Here is a 15,109-nt window from a genome sequence, read left to right as displayed (position 1 = left end):
CGGGGGATACTCACGGGATGGGCTTTTGGACTTTGATACCGCCCCCGGGGGCGCCGAAGGAGCTCATCGCGTTGGTGGTTGTGTTGGACTGACGATGCGACGACGTCCGTAGCGCGAACGTGCGAGTAAAGTTCGGAACTGACGCCACAGTTGCGCCACACATGGCAGATCCCCCGGATTTCTTCGTCACTACTTCCACCCGACCTGCAGTGCTCATCATCAACACCACCATCATTGGCCAACATCCCCGTCAGCTTTGTGCTCCCCCAGCTCTGAACTCGAAATATCATGCCATTTCCCGGCAATCCTCTCATCGACCAAGAAAAGATTCTACGCGGGCTGCCCCAAATGGGCTGCATGTTGCGATTGTCTTGTCCGTCAGCTCACCCAAAGCCTCCGTCAGAACCAGCCATTGGAATTGATAGGCCGATTCACCAGGGACGGTGAGGAAGGGCTAGCAAGATGACAGGTCTCCATCGTCCGACTTGAACCTTGGCCTCCTCCTCATCGCCGCCGCGTCTTCGATCCCCATCTTAAACACTGTCTTGAATCCCCTTGCTGCCTCAGCTGTGTATGCAAACGCCACAAAGAAACGGCGCTCATGCATGGAGCTAAGGCAAGCCGTCTGTAGATTTGAAGAAAGCCTTGTGTCGCGGCCGAGTTTGGCGAGTGAATGGGTCGATTCCCCTTTTCCCGGTCGAGCTGCTGAGCTCGTTCTCAAGCCACCGTTCGACTTTTGACTCGGAGTATCGCAATCTTAGCAAAGACTCCATGTGCTTGTTTCAGCCAGTACATAGGTTGCAAGCGGTGACTTATTTCGAAGCAGTGGGTGAGGTCGTTGGCGGTTAAGCGCCGGTCCTACCACGAGAGACATCGGATTCATGTCAAAAACAGGTTTACTATCCTCAAATCTCATTGCGTTGACAAACAGCTACATCTGTTTCGAAGTTTTTGCCCTCGTTGTGGCTACATGATGAAGTCAAGGATGTTGGGCGGTAGAAAGGGATATAAACCGTTCAAACCGTCAAGTCAGTACCGCCCCCCTCCCAGCACCGCTTCGGTGGTGCATTGGGAGGGGGGCATCTTGACAGAGTCAGCGGCCAGTAGTGCGAGGGTGCCGCCAGTTCGAGTCTGGTCCGTGCCGCTGAATTTCCGTCGTGTTCTTGTACTATAGGAGTCAACGGCCAGTAGTGCGAGGGTGCCGCCAGTTCGAGTCTGGTCCGCGCCGCTGAATTTCCAATTGTTCTTGTACAATAAAACCTACCCTGCCATGTCTACGCACTGGAGATCGGGCTACGCCCTGGTTTAGGGAAAGGGTTGATATATCCCATGGACTACGCGCCATGGGTGAAGTTTTGCTCTTTTGTTCTTTCCTGCTCTGCTTTCTCTCTGCCTTATGTTTTGATGGTGGTCAATCCTCATTTACCTGCCTGATCTAGAACAATGACTTCCTTTGGAGCAGCAAGGCATTCAATCAACGATATTTGCTCAACAAGATGACTGATCTTCAACAACTCATGATGATTTATCTGACTCAAATGAAGCTGACCACAAAAGGTCGGACCTAGACGCAGCTTCGAATTACAAAGGCACACTTCAAGCAAACACTATTACCAGTACCTGACAACATACAAGACATTTTTTTCCCTCAACGCATTCAAAACACCCCAAACCCTCTTCCTCTTGACACCCTCCCTTCCCGCGATATCATCCAGCGCGTGGGCACCATCAAAATACTTTTGCAAGACGGGAAAAAGCTGGCGCACCTCTTCGTCGTCGAAGCCACGGCGAATATGGTCGATCCAGCGCGCCTCGAGCGAATTTGCCTTTTGCGGACTATAGATCATGCGTGGCGTGTAGTCGACCGGGTCTTTGGACGCGTGTTGGTGCTGTTGATGCGCGTGGTGCGGGTGCGGTTGGAAGCCGGGGCGCAGCACCCCGTTGCGTTGCGGTGTAGAAGGCGTGCCGTGCGGGTGGGAGAAGTCGGAGAGGGCTGTGAGTGAGGCAGCCGAGTGCGATGCTTGGAGTGGTGAGTGGCGAAGGGCGGTTGGCGATGTGTTGGTGTTGAGTGTCACGCCCATGCTCGTCCCTGTTGTCTTTGTGCTGCGGTTGCTCTCCGAGTCGCTGTTGCGAGGCGACCGCCGATGCTGCGGCGTCGACGGCGCATCTTCGCTGGCAATCGTTGCCCGGTCTGACGCGTCGTCTTGGTGGTCGAGTGCCGCGTGTCGTTCGCGTGCGGCTGCCATGGCGGCCCTGGCTGCCTCTTTGGCTTCGCGCTCCATGATTGCGGCGACGTCTGCCTGCACTTCTGCCGACACACGTATCCAAGCAAACGTGCGGAGCTGTGTTACCCAGCCGCCCCGCATGAGCCATGCCAGTATGTCCATGTATGCAGAGCGGTGGTCTTTACTGGGAATAAGGGAGCCGTAGGTCCGTGGCGATTGGTTCGAGAGGAGACTGAGCATCTTTGGTAAAGAGGGAAGTGTAGGGAAGCGCGAAGCATAAGTAGGAATTGCCTGAGGAAGCTTGCGCATGTCGGCGTTGGGAGATACGATGTAAGTGTCTCGCTGATGTAGTGGGGGTATTGCTCGAGCCCGTCTCCAATAGATCAAGTGCGCGGCGATAAACTCGAGATCTGCCAGTGGTATCTTGTGAGCTAGAGCTGTCTTGTGGAGCGACTTGGTCGGGTTCAGGTTGCTGATGTAGTAAGCTATTTGTGCCGAATACTCTTTTGCGTCGCTTTCAATCTCCTTGAGAATGGTTTCCTTGTCCTCGAGGAAGAGCAGGGCAGAATGAGGCGTAAGGGGAAGCTGGGGTCCTGAATCTATCCGGTCTCCATCTGGAAGATTGGCAGTCGTTAACCACAAGCCTGGCATCTGTGGATCGGTTGGCCGGGGTAGATAGTGAAGCGACGGGGGCTGGGGAATCTGATACGACGCATCGGCAAGCATCCCAAAGTGGATATGGGCGATTCTGGAATTCGAAATGCTGTCAAAAAGAATGGCAATCGACTTCGCTAAAGGGGATACGTGAATAATGCTGCTCCAAAGGTTTGGAATCGACTCTCCTAGCAAGCCATCAACAAATATACTCAAGCACTCTTGGGGAAACTCACGGTTCTCCTTTGCTTTATTTTTAATATCCAAAATGACCTTAGACTGTCGTGACACATAACCAGTCTTGGCCTGCTCGTATTTCAAGTCTCTCGAAAACTTTCGAATGACATTGTCATACATTTCCTCGGTCCGTAGCTGATATTCCAGCGCTGGTGGGTTTAGAACGAACACCACATTGAACATGGTCATGTCCTCTTCCCCGCCGGCAGTGGAAGCACTTTTGGCATCCGAAGCTGCGTCGGACAAGGCACCATCTGACCCCTCGTCCGAAAGCTCATGTCCATAACCAGGTTCGAAGCCAGCGGGCATCTCGTCCAGACCACTCCCTCGGCCCTCATCAGCCATGTCCAATCCCTCATCTTCATGTTCCACAGTTGCCTTTTGATTGTCGTTGATCTGTACACCGTCGACTGCGACCTCTTCGCTGGTTTTTCTTTTTTTCATCATGCCTCTCTTCCTCCACCCACCCTTTTCTTTTGCAAATGTAGGATATCCGATGAAGCTCAAGCCTTCCATTCCGGCCTCAAACTTCCGCTTGTTGAATCCCCTTCCAGGACACAATAACTTCTCCAAGCCCTCGCTCTTGAACCCCATCAAGCTGTCCCATTCTGGCGCGCCGTCTGCAGATACGGACGCACCCCTCCTCCCTGAACCACCTTGTCCACTTTTGCCATCCTCGTCGCCCGTACCAGTCAAGCCGTCGTCTTCATCTTCGTCTTCCGTCAGGTCCTCCGAGGCTGATCGCATGCTCCGCTGCCCACGGCTCCGGCCTTCCCTAGGACCTCCACGACTAGTGCCTCGACTATCCGCTCTGCTCCCTGCGCGACTTCCCGGGTCTCCATCTTCAGCTGCACTGCTATTGTCGCTGGTGTCGCTGTCGCTGCTCCAACCGCTGCTCGAAGAGCTGGTCGACTCGTCGTCGGTGTTGTTGGACGCGGTGGTCCCGTACCATTGCGGGTGCGTGGGCTGATTGCTGAGTGAGCCGGCAGGATGCGGCGGGTAGTGGAAGACCAGACGAGGACCTGAAAGCGACTTGATCACCAGGAGAATGGCGACCAGTGAAGGGTTCGGCGGAAGGATGTTTGTCGCGGGCATCATGCGTGTCAGGGTGGAACGGCACTATTGAAAAGAGACTCGAATTGCTGAGAAACCATTCGACCGAACCATCGCGAAGCGCGTCCGCAAGCAGAGTTTGATCACGTTGGATAGCACATGTCGTGGAGTTTGAGGTCAAGCGTGTAGCTGGTCGTTGAGCGATGACATGCGGGGAGCGGCGTTGATCGGTTACGCGAGACTCGATGCAGGGCAACAGCCGCTACTCATCTATGACGCAAAATCCGAACTTGCCCCAGACTGTTCATTTTGTCTATTTGCTTGCGATTTTCATTCGTCATTCTCTGTTATCTGCAGTATTTGTCTTGCTGCTGTTGAACCTCTTGCCTCTTGCCAGGCTCAAAGCTTTGCATCCATGTTACCCAACCTAGGCCGCTCTAAACGCTAGAATCCTTGCAAACTTGCCCGCTTCTGAGCAAGTCTATTCTTGAAATCTAGACAGATCCCGCCGCTGCGCCGCTGTGCATGATGTTGCCGAAATTGCTCATTCCTGCTTGAGCTTCCTGAAGAAGTCCATGACGCCAGTGAAGACGACGAGCAAAATACCTCCTCCAGGTCCGAGACGGAGCACCTTGGGCAAGAATCCCTTGTAAAGGGCAGCGAAACCCTCCTCCTTCATGACCGTACCGAGAGCAGGCCATGCCCAGTTGTACTTGGGAGTCTGACCGGGGATCTTGGGAGAGTTTTGAATACGCGACTTGACAACATCCATGGGGGTGTTGAGAATGGTACCAATGGTTCCACCGGCGGCACCCGAGATGAGGTCGTTCCTGACCTTGGAAGACTTGTCCTTGGCCTCAGGCATCAGAGACCTGACCTGGAAAATGGAGCCAAAGTAACCAGCGTTCCAAAGAATGTGCCTCCACATGGTGCTCTCGAGACCCTGGTAAAGGGTGAGGGGGCCCTCGTTCTTGATGATCTTGCCGACGCAGTCAAGCATGCCATTGTACTTGGAGGCCTGAGCCTTGTCTTGGAGACGAATCTTGACAAGCTCGAAGGGGACGACAACAAAGGATTCGGTGGCACCAGCAGTTGCGCCAGTCAAGACGGAGAGACTCTGGTTCATCTTCTCCTGGCCAAAAGCCTTGCGGTAGAACTTGCCCCACTCGTCGTTGGCAGCGAACTTGGTAGCTCTGCGCGACATTAGAACTTCCGTCGGGGCTGCGAAGAAGCTGCGAAACGTACCTCTTGGGAGCCTCCATCAGGATAGGAGCAGTGATACCACGGTAAAGGCGGGAAAATCTGTCCAAGTGTCAGAGTAGCCCTTGTATCCACGCATAGGCATGCCGTTACCCTTCGTTCTTGATGATCTTGCTGAAGCAGTCAAACATGCCATTGTAGGCATCCTGACCAGTGGCCGTCGCCGTCTGCAGCTGCCTGTATTCGTTTAACGGTCGTTTGGGTCTGCGAATTCACGAGTGCTTACACGCGGGTCTTGACGACATCGAGCGGATACCTAAGAAAAGTGTTAATCCCGTCAGGAGTGAAGAAGAATGGTGGGTGAATCTTACATGATCAGAATCTAGTTGGACGTTAGACATTACTCAACTTGCTTCCCCGATTCCGCGCAAAGACTCACCTCAGAGACACCAGCCACCGCACCTACAAAGCAATTAGTGGATGCATGTTGGGCGCTTGAGCGCAATTGGGCTCGACTCACCAGCGGCGAACTGGTAGATGAAGGGGAGGGGCTTCTCGTCAGACATGTTGATTTCGAGGACTCTGGCGACTAATCAGGCAAGGTGCAGATTATGCGTAAAGCGATGACGGCGTACTGGTGGAGCTTTGACCGAACTTGATAAGGGAATAGGCTCGCGTGACTGTGGGAACGAGGATGTAGTGAGGTGGTTGTCCCCAGAAAGCGGCCAAGCAGCGGCGAGATGCTCAGCGGGTTGCGGACTGTTGAATTTGGCGGTCGTCCGAGGCAATTGAAGCTGTGGGGTGAAGAGGGGATTCCATTTGGTTTTCGACCCTCGCACGCTCCATTCAGGCCATTCCATTGCGAATCGCGGACCGGAGGCCGACCTGACAGGGTCTTCACGTGATGATCAATTGTTGCGGCAACCACTTTTTGCACGCGCCTGTGCTGCGCGACGCGTCCAGTCCAGTTCCCGCCTCCACAACGCGTCCTCCACGCCCATCCGGCTCCACCTTCTCTGCCGCATTGATGGCCTCTCGTCAGAAATCATTCTTTGACCAGGACCACGGAAACAAGGTATTCGAACCCTCTCAGATCCCGTCCATCTTCGCATACTAACTCAACCACGTCCAGCCCAAACCACGACCAAATCAATGGCATCGTCCACGCCCTGGTGATTTCCCAAAGAGACAGAATCAAGATAAACGAGAGCCCATCATGAACGGACCTCCAATCACTCCGTCGACCGAATCAAAGTCGAAATTAAAGGCTTTCCAATTCATCGAGGGCCGACCGCAACATGACCCGGAGAAAGAGAATCAAGGCACCGATGTTGAGACCAAGAGCACCATCAACTCGCCCACAAAGCCCAAGCCGCCGACATTGGTACACTCCAAGACTGATCCCACGACGCCTGCACCTAATCGGCCACCACTCGTCGACTTGCTCGATGGCGGAGACCTTCCGTCGGCCTCGAAACGCGTTTCGCTCTCGCCAGACGAGCAGATATACTGGCACATACCTGCAAGCTCTCAAATGGATACAACCCTAGCACCGAGGAAGAGGGCTCGAAGTTCGTCACCACCATCCGCCTCCCAGACCAGAGCAAGGAATGCCAAAAAGAGGCGTCAGGGAACTCCGAACATGAAAACACCCAAAGCCGATCCTGCCGCAGATTTGTGGAATCGCTATGCAGTCCACACCTCGAACGCGGAATCAGCTTCAACCACGTCGGCCTTTGCTCATTTAATGTCCGAGGCATCACCTCGATCCTCTGCTACTGCAGGAAGCGTAAGTGGTCTGCGACGATGGGCAAGTTGTGGAGCAGAGTGGCCAGCCTCCAAGACAAAGAAGAGACGCACGGCTGGCACTTTCCGAGAGCACTTGGAATCAAATGGCAGCAAGGACAACGACGACACGTCGGAGCTACCTCAGGTCAAGGTGTCCAAAGTCGGTGCGCTTGTTGAGAAGATTCAGAAAAGTCTTGCCGAGAAGCCGACCAACTACTCAGACAACGGACCTTCAAGCTCATCGCCGTTGCCGAATACAGTAGGATTCGGTGATGATGTCCCTGGATCTCCTTTGCAACGACTTGCTACTATCCAGGAAGACGCGGATGCATCAGAATCCGACACCTTAGATGCGGAGCCAGAGACAAGACGGAAAGACCCATCAGATCCTTCGAGCTCATCAGAATTCGGAGATAATGACCTTGATGAGGAGTTGCTCGAAGCGGCCGCCGAGTCTACGGGCGTGACTGTCCCTGGTCTCGAGGGGGTTTCTGAACATCCGCGGAACGCACAAGTCGCCTCCGAGCCGCAGGTTCAACGACCACAAGAGGCAGCACATGGAAGACACCAAGATCAGGCACACTCAGATAGCGAAGATGAGTTTGGCCTTGGCGATAATGATGATTTTGGGGACGACCTTGAGACGGCCGTATCCCAGTACGACATCAGACCCAGTCACTCAGCCCAGCCAAAACAGTCAAATCCAGCTGCGCCACAAAATGGCACACATTCAGCTGCTCAGGGCAGCAATGATGTTGTCAATCTTGACGAGTCTGACGATGAATTTGGCGATGATGATATTGATGAAGAGCAATTTGCCGCAGCAGAGGTCGCTGCAACGCAAGGTTTTAAGCCGAGTACCTTCTCTGTACGTACCTGAAGCCTTTGTGCACCCATATAATTAGCTTACTGAGTAAATGGAGAGTGAGAGCGACAGGGTCGCCCGCACCATTCAACGCTACCTAGTTGTCAACGTGGTAGAGGGCCAATTCAAGACTGAAAAAGGCTACATGCTGCCTGAAAAGGCACGTCGTCCCAATTGCCCAGTGTCGCCAATGTGCTAACGACCGTGCAGGTGCTGCTTGTTGAAGAGGAAAAAAGCAAGAAAATGAAAGCCATCACCCTTCGCCAGTCGTGGTATGATACTCGCTGCACGCCCGGCTCATACGTGCACGTAATCGGTCAATTCTCGCCAACTGGAGAATGCACGATAGACAACGATAACAACATGCTGATTCTACATCCGGATCATCTCATTTCTGCAACCACTGTTGGCGATTCATTCAGCTGCATGCGCAAAGCTGTTTTGCAGGATCGGGTCAAAGCAACCAGCGATAGCAACGAGGCTGCCATGATTGGTACGATGCTGCATGAAATCTTCCAGGAAGCCATGAAGGCCAACCGATGGGACCATGAATGGTTGGTCTGGCTGATCAGGAAGATAATCCCTCGCAAGTTCGAGACGATCTTGGAGATTGGCCTGACTGTTGAGCATGTCATCGATCGCTTGGTGGGCAAACTGCCGCAGCTGCAAGGCTGGGCAAGAATCTTTGTCAGAGCAAAGCCTGGTGTAAGTTGATGTCTTCGTTTTATGATGCCTGGCTGACCATGCCACAGCAAGATGCCGTCGTCAAGGACCGGGATGCTAAAACTCTCCGCATGAGTATTGACAAGCTCTTAGAAGTTGAAGAGCACATCTGGTCGCCCATGTACGGCTTGAAGGGCAACATCGATGCCTCCATCCAAGCTGTAATGCATGATGAGAATGGGGAGAAGATCGTGACGGCTCCCTTCGAGTTGAAGACTGGCAGAGCTGTCAACATATCTCATCAAGCGCAAACCGCTCTCTACACCTTGCTGATGTCTGATCGATATGGTAGGTTTCACCTCGATAACTGGTTTTGGCCAAGCTAAAGTGGGGGCGCAGACGTCGAGGTTGCGTATGGCATCCTTTACTACTTGGACAGTTCTGAGATCAGTCGCATTCCCGCCATCCGCCACGAAATCCGTCAAATGATCATCCAGCGAAACGAACTCGCCTGCTACGTTCGAGAAAGACTCCAGCTGCCTCCGATGCTGAAGAACTCCTATGTCTGCAACAAGTGCTACGCGCAAGAGACGTGTTTTATCTATCACAGGCTCGCAGAATACGGAGAAGCCGAAATGCTCAGCGGACCGGCCAAGCAGAAGTTTGAAGAACTGGTACGCAACCTGACGGTACCGCACCAAGAGTTTTTCAAGAAATGGGACCTGCTCCTGACGCAGGAGGAATCCGACATGAAGAAGTTTCATCGTGAGCTCTGGACGATGCTCAGCCACGAGCGAGAGAAGCTTGGACGGTGCTTTTCCAATGTCGTCGTCGAACCCGACTCTTTCATCGATAAGAATGATGGCGAGAAAATTAACAGATTTCAGTACACTCTGACCAAGCACGAAGCACCCTCCGGCTTCTCCTTCACCGAGTCCCAGATCAACGTGGGCGAGCCCATTGTCATCTCGGACGAGCAAGGTCACTTTGCACTGGCAAACGGTTACGTCACACTCGTGCGAAGGCGATCCATCAAGGTGTCAGTCGACAGAAGACTTCACAATTCTCGCATCAAAGAGCCCGATTTTCATCCAGTCCACAGACAGAAATTTGCTGGGCTGATGGACGTCACGAGCGGGCCCGTGAAATCAACCGAGTTCGTAAACACGGACGGAAAGCCAATGCTCTACCGTCTTGACAAGGACGAGTTCAGCAATGGGATGGCTCTTGTCCGCAACAATCTCATTCAACTCATGAACGATGGGGACTTCAGGGCGATGAAGTTGCGTTCCCTGATTGTGGAGGGACAGTCGCCAGAGTTTAAGCCCGGTCCCAGCTCGTGCTCCATGCGAACTCAATCTCAATCGGCAATGAACTCGGACCAGCAGGCCGCGGTGGAAAAGGTCTTTTCTGCGCAAGACTACGCTCTCGTTCTCGGTATGCCCGGCACAGGCAAAACCACGACCATTGCACACATCATCAGGTCGCTCGTTGCCAAAGGGAAGAGCGTGCTCTTGACGTCGTACACTCATACGGCTGTCGACAACATTCTCCTCAAGATTCGTAATGATGGTATCGGCATCTTGCGCCTAGGAGCAGCGGCCAAAATCCATCCGGAAGTTCAAGAATTCGCGACCATCGCCGCCCATTCCGTAAATTCCCTTGGAGAGCTTGAGCGGTCTTGGAAGGATCCACCTGTCGTGGCAACCACCTGCTTGACCATCAACCATCCCATCTTCAGGCGTCGTCTCTTTGACTACTGCATTGTCGACGAGGCGTCGCAGATTACACTTCCAGTCTGCCTTGGTCCTATTCGCATGGCAAAGCGCTTCATTTTGGTCGGAGATCACTACCAACTCCCACCGCTTGTCCAGAACAAGGATGCTCAAGAAGGTGGCCTGGACGTCAGTCTCTTCAAACTGCTTTCGGAGAAGCAACCAGACGCAGTAGTGAACCTCGAGCATCAGTATCGCATGTGCGCCGACATCATGCTGCTTTCCAACACTCTCATCTACAATGGGCGCCTCAAATGCGGGAACCAAGCAGTGGCTGATCGGTCTCTCGATGTTCCCGCGCTATCTGCCCTCCAGCGCTTCCATGAGTGCAAGTCTAGCATATTCCCCTGCACGTCAAGCTCCTCAAGATCTGCTTGCCCCAGCCCGGATGCGCCAAGCTGCTGGCTCCAACATACAGTCCGACCCTCCAACAAGGTCGTGTTGCTCAACACCGATCCACTTTCGCCCTCCTCCCTCGAAACCATGAGCGGCTCTCGCATGGTCAACCCACTGGAAGCAACCCTGACTGTCCAAGCCGTCGAATCGTTCCTCGCAGCCGGCATCGACGTAGCCAACATTGGCGTCATCACCTTCTACCGTTCACAACTATCTCTACTTCGACAAAGCCTGCGCCACCGACCAGGCCTCGAGCTGCACACAGCCGACAAGTTCCAAGGACGAGACAAGGAAATAGTGCTAGTCAGCTGCGTGCGCAGCAACGAGGCCAGCGCCGTCGGCGAGCTACTCAAGGACTGGCGGCGAGTCAACGTGGCCGTGACGCGCGCGCGCAGCAAGCTCGTCATCCTCGGCAGCAAGAAGACGCTGGTCGGCTCGGCCAACGAGACGCTCAAGGGCCTCGTCGACGTGTGCGAGGCCGAGGGTTGGGTCCTGGATCTGCCGCCCAACGCGACGCGCGACCATACCTTTGACGAGGCGGCCTGCTTGACCCAGACGCAGGGTGATGCGGAGAGTGCGATTTGTCCGGCCGTCGAGAAGAAGATGCGTGATGTCGGGCTTAGGAGTCCAAAGAGGAGTCCTATTAAGAAGTTTCTGGCGCCAAGGGATGCGAATGCGCGTGCCAAGGTGAGCAAGGAGATGTGCGGTCTGCGCGGCAGCCAGAGCCCGACGAAAAAGGGTCGCTGTTCCAAGACGTCGTCGAGCCAAGGCGCGAAGAGAGCGGGAACGCGCGTGCCGGAGAAGAGAGGCAAGATCAGTGAGAAGGCGTTGAAGAGCGGGCGGCCGGTGTTAAGGGATATCATCAATGACGCCCGTGGTGGTGGTGGTGGCGATGAGTGGGAGTGATTTTTGGGTCTCCTCGGTCTTGGGTAGCAACGTTGGATTCCGTTTTCCTTCTCTCCCTTCCTTCTCCCTTTCTTGTTTCCCGTCGTCTTTTTGGAAAGCCTATTCTTTGGTGTTTTGTAGACTGCCTGCCTCGCTGCATTTCTCCTTGTGTTCGGTCGTGTCTTTTGGGTCAAACGGAACGAAACGAGTGCTCTTGGGTACGTACGTACGTGTTGCTTTAATGAGTTTTGTATCCTTTTCGGGCATTGGATCAATTGATTGGGATGTTTTTTGGGTTTGATTCCTGGTTGTGAGGCACGAGGCTTAATGGCGAAGGTTGTGGCACACAGCTGTCAGTAGGTGGGGGGGGGGGGGGGGGGGGGCATAGTGGGAGCATTCTCACTTCAAATCAATAGGGAGCATTCAAACTACCACCATGAGCACGAGTCTGCTGCAGCCGGGCATCTCCAAGGAACAGTGATTGGGAGCCGCACAACCATGTGTTAAACCAGACGGCCACGCCTCGCTCCGTTGGTCTTGCATGTAGCCAAGTCAAAATGCCATATCAACAGATTGAAGATTGCCATGGACAAGCGACTTTAGAGCCATATTCATATACTAGAAACAGAAAAAAGAAAAGACAACAACCATCAAATGCCGAAACCGCTCGCTCGCTGGTTGCACGCGCATAAAATGCCTACAAGCAAAGCCGTCGCCGCTCTTTCCCCTCGCCCCACAATCACCACGCCTCCTCCCGCGTTCACGAGACGCAGGAGCCCTCGACCGAGCCGGTCGAGTTGGAGACGTAATGCGCGAGGACGTTGTCATTGCACAGCACCGCCTTGACGAACGCCTTCGCAACGTGATCGGCGCCCTCGGGGCTCGTATGCGTGTGGTCATTAGGGAAAAAGGCGTCGACCTCGTCCTTGCCCAAGCTCTCAAAGATGTTCGCGACATACTGGCCGTGATCAACATAATAAGCGCCGTCGCCAATATTGGCGGCAGCCGTCTCAGCATAGCCGACAAAGCGGGTGCCGGAGTAAACAAACTCGCCGGTCTCCCAGGGGTTATTCGGGGTCTGGGACGACACGATGACGGAGGCGCCCTTGTCGACGAAGGTGTTGCCCGCGTTGGTCACGTACGTGACGAACGTCTGCACCGTCAGGCCGTCGGGCGTCGTGCACGTCTCGTCGCCGTCGCCCGGACAGTCGGTGCGCCCGTTGTCCGTCTCCGACAGCGACCCGCCGTCGTTGTGCCCGAACTCGATCACCACGATGTCGCCCGCGCTGATCTGCGATGCGATGTCGTCGAAGCGGCCTTCGTCGGTGTAGGAGCGTGCGGAGCGGCCGCCGCGCGCTTCGTTTGAGACCGTCGCGCCGCTGAGTGAGTATTGTAGGTATTCGCCCCAGCCTGATGAGACTTGTGTGAGTGGTGGGCTTTGAGGGGCGAAGGAGGAGGAGGAGGAGGAGGTTGGTGGAGCGTCTGCTTACCTTGGGTGCCGGAGCCGCCGCCGCCAGGTGCCATAGTCGAGTCGCCGGCGAGCCAGACCTTGGGCGTGGCCCGTTTTGCATGTTGCTTTTGTTGTTTGTTTGCAGGAAGCGCCGTGGTCGAAACGGCCAAGGCCAGGACAGATGCTGAGATGCTATGCTTCATGATTCCGGCAGACGAGAAAGGGTATGTACTGATATTGCGACTCGAAGAACTCGATCACCAAGACGAGAAGAAGGGAGAGAGGGGGAGAGAGAGGGAGAGAGAGGGAGAGAGAGAGAAATGCAGTACTGAAAAAGTAGGTATTATTGGTTGAGCGCAAAAGGAGAAGAGTGGAATTTTTGGGGTCCTGAAAGAAAATGTTTATAAATTTCTGTAGCACAATGGCATCCTTAGCCGTTATTGAGCAGGAAGAGCAGAGAGTCGTGGCTCTGCGGTGGTCGTGTTACCAGATGCGGCAACATGCTCGACGCACGGCGGGCGGCTTTGGAACGAGATCCACCTATAGAAGGGCCAGAATGCATGACAAGCACCTACTTACCCGTCCAAAAGGCATAGCAAAGGCGCTCAGCTAGCCGATGGCTTGCAGCATCAGTGCGGCCGGCTCCTCTCTCTCCCTACTCTTCTTCCCTTGCTGGACGGCAGGGCTCATAAGTGCGGCAATATGGGCCGGTGGGAAAAGAACATGGTATCTAGGCGAGCGACGCGCCAGCAGAGTGGTGAATTGGAGAAGGCCTTCCGCAGGCCCGACCACCTTACTGTTCGGGCAACGTCATCCTCGATTCGGACGGCGCTTGCAGGAAGAGACTGCGAGATGGGATCAAAGAAGGAACTTTTGTAGAGGGGCGCCAATGCGTGATTCGTCAACACCCTCCCAAGCGACGTCTGCGCTCGTTGCTCTTTTCAAAAGGCTTGGAAGCTGAAACGGGGAAAGAGTACTTTTGTGCGGGATCGTCGACCCCAAGGACACGCCACTTTTAGGCCAAGGGAAACGGACGAAGAGAGCGGCCGGACTGTTGGCACGATGGCAATATGGAAACGGGATTGATCCGGAGCTGCAAAACGAGGGCGTCGGGCGCGCAGCTCTGTAGGAGTGGGATGAAGATGTGGAAGACGCAAAGCCAGGAGGCTGGAGTGGAGTGCCTGAACTCCATCTTTGACGCATCCATCACTCGCAGATCGGACCAGATACCCGAGCATCTGGTACGACGTCGAATCGAGGAACCGAGCACGAAACAGTCAAGCTCTGAAGCTGACGATCTCATCCACGCGGTTGTCAACAGCACAGAAGCATGGTGGTGACCAAACCTAACAGCCCGGTGGTGGGCGCCCGAGACAAGCCGACAAGCAGCCGTAAGCGAGATCTCGGCGCTAAAACAAGCGAGGCGAAAGATAAAAAGAAGAGGAGAAGTTGGAGAGAAAAGAAAAAAAAAAGATACCTGGTTGATTCATCAGTCGATGACGCCTGTCCCAAACCCTCAAGCAGGTATTCCAGTACCGCCATCCAATGGTGAAGCCTTGTCTGCGGAATTGCTTCCCTCGACTGGTAGACTTCATTGCTTAAGTCCGCCTTCGTCACGAGTTACCTGCGCGAGTCGGTCGGGCACCACCGGATTCGAACTGGGCCTGCTCGAGGGCGTTCGATAGGGAAAGATGCCATTGTTTCAATGCACCTTTCAGGACTTATGACCATTACAGCCAACTACGAATCAACTCTCAAAAGACTATATACTTCAATCTTTTGCTCCACACATCGCGCCTGGTCAACACGTGATCTTTCCAACGCTCCACGTTCCTTCGCCCTCTCTCTGTGCAGAAAGCCCCGTCTCGTATTCGAAAGAGCCGCATGATTTGTGCCTGCTACAAACCCTCGAAACTAT

At 54.3% G+C, this 15,109-nt stretch overlaps 3 protein-coding genes across 3 annotated transcripts; all 3 read right to left on the bottom strand.

Annotated features, from left to right (window-relative positions):
- Nucleotides 1–1,487: 1,487 nt before the first annotated feature.
- On the bottom strand, nt 1,488–4,377 carry IWZ02DRAFT_394888 (nitrogen permease regulator of amino acid transport activity 3-domain-containing protein). The gene is made up of 2 exons (XM_066765573.1): nt 3,116–4,377; nt 1,488–3,067 (listed from the first exon to the last, which is right to left on the bottom strand). Exons 1-2 carry the CDS (start codon nt 4,212–4,214, stop codon nt 1,611–1,613), a joined length of 2,556 nt encoding a protein of 851 aa, XP_066627432.1. The 5' UTR covers nt 4,215–4,377; the 3' UTR covers nt 1,488–1,610.
- Nucleotides 4,366–6,214, bottom strand: IWZ02DRAFT_440400 (mitochondrial carrier domain-containing protein). The gene is made up of 8 exons (XM_066766830.1): nt 6,005–6,214; nt 5,890–5,951; nt 5,809–5,831; nt 5,741–5,751; nt 5,656–5,685; nt 5,523–5,606; nt 5,415–5,471; nt 4,366–5,362 (listed from the first exon to the last, which is right to left on the bottom strand). Exons 2-8 carry the CDS (start codon nt 5,933–5,935, stop codon nt 4,714–4,716), a joined length of 900 nt encoding a protein of 299 aa, XP_066627431.1. The 5' UTR covers nt 5,936–5,951; nt 6,005–6,214; the 3' UTR covers nt 4,366–4,713.
- A 6,147-nt stretch (nt 6,215–12,361) lies between these two features.
- On the bottom strand, nt 12,362–13,551 carry IWZ02DRAFT_28792 (SGNH hydrolase). The gene is made up of 2 exons (XM_066763733.1): nt 13,232–13,551; nt 12,362–13,151 (listed from the first exon to the last, which is right to left on the bottom strand). The coding sequence occupies exons 1-2, from the start codon at nt 13,392–13,394 to the stop codon at nt 12,502–12,504; spliced, it is 813 nt and encodes a 270-aa protein (XP_066627430.1). The 5' UTR covers nt 13,395–13,551; the 3' UTR covers nt 12,362–12,501.
- Nucleotides 13,552–15,109: the final 1,558 nt, after the last annotated feature.

The sequence above is a fragment of the Phyllosticta citriasiana genome (assembly GCF_038021145.1).
Source record: "Phyllosticta citriasiana strain CBS 120426 chromosome Unknown IWZ02scaffold_1, whole genome shotgun sequence".
NCBI lineage: Eukaryota > Fungi > Ascomycota > Dothideomycetes > Botryosphaeriales > Phyllostictaceae > Phyllosticta > Phyllosticta citriasiana.
The sequence above is the reverse complement of the archived record's forward strand: the minus strand, read 5'-3'. Positions and strand labels throughout refer to the sequence as shown.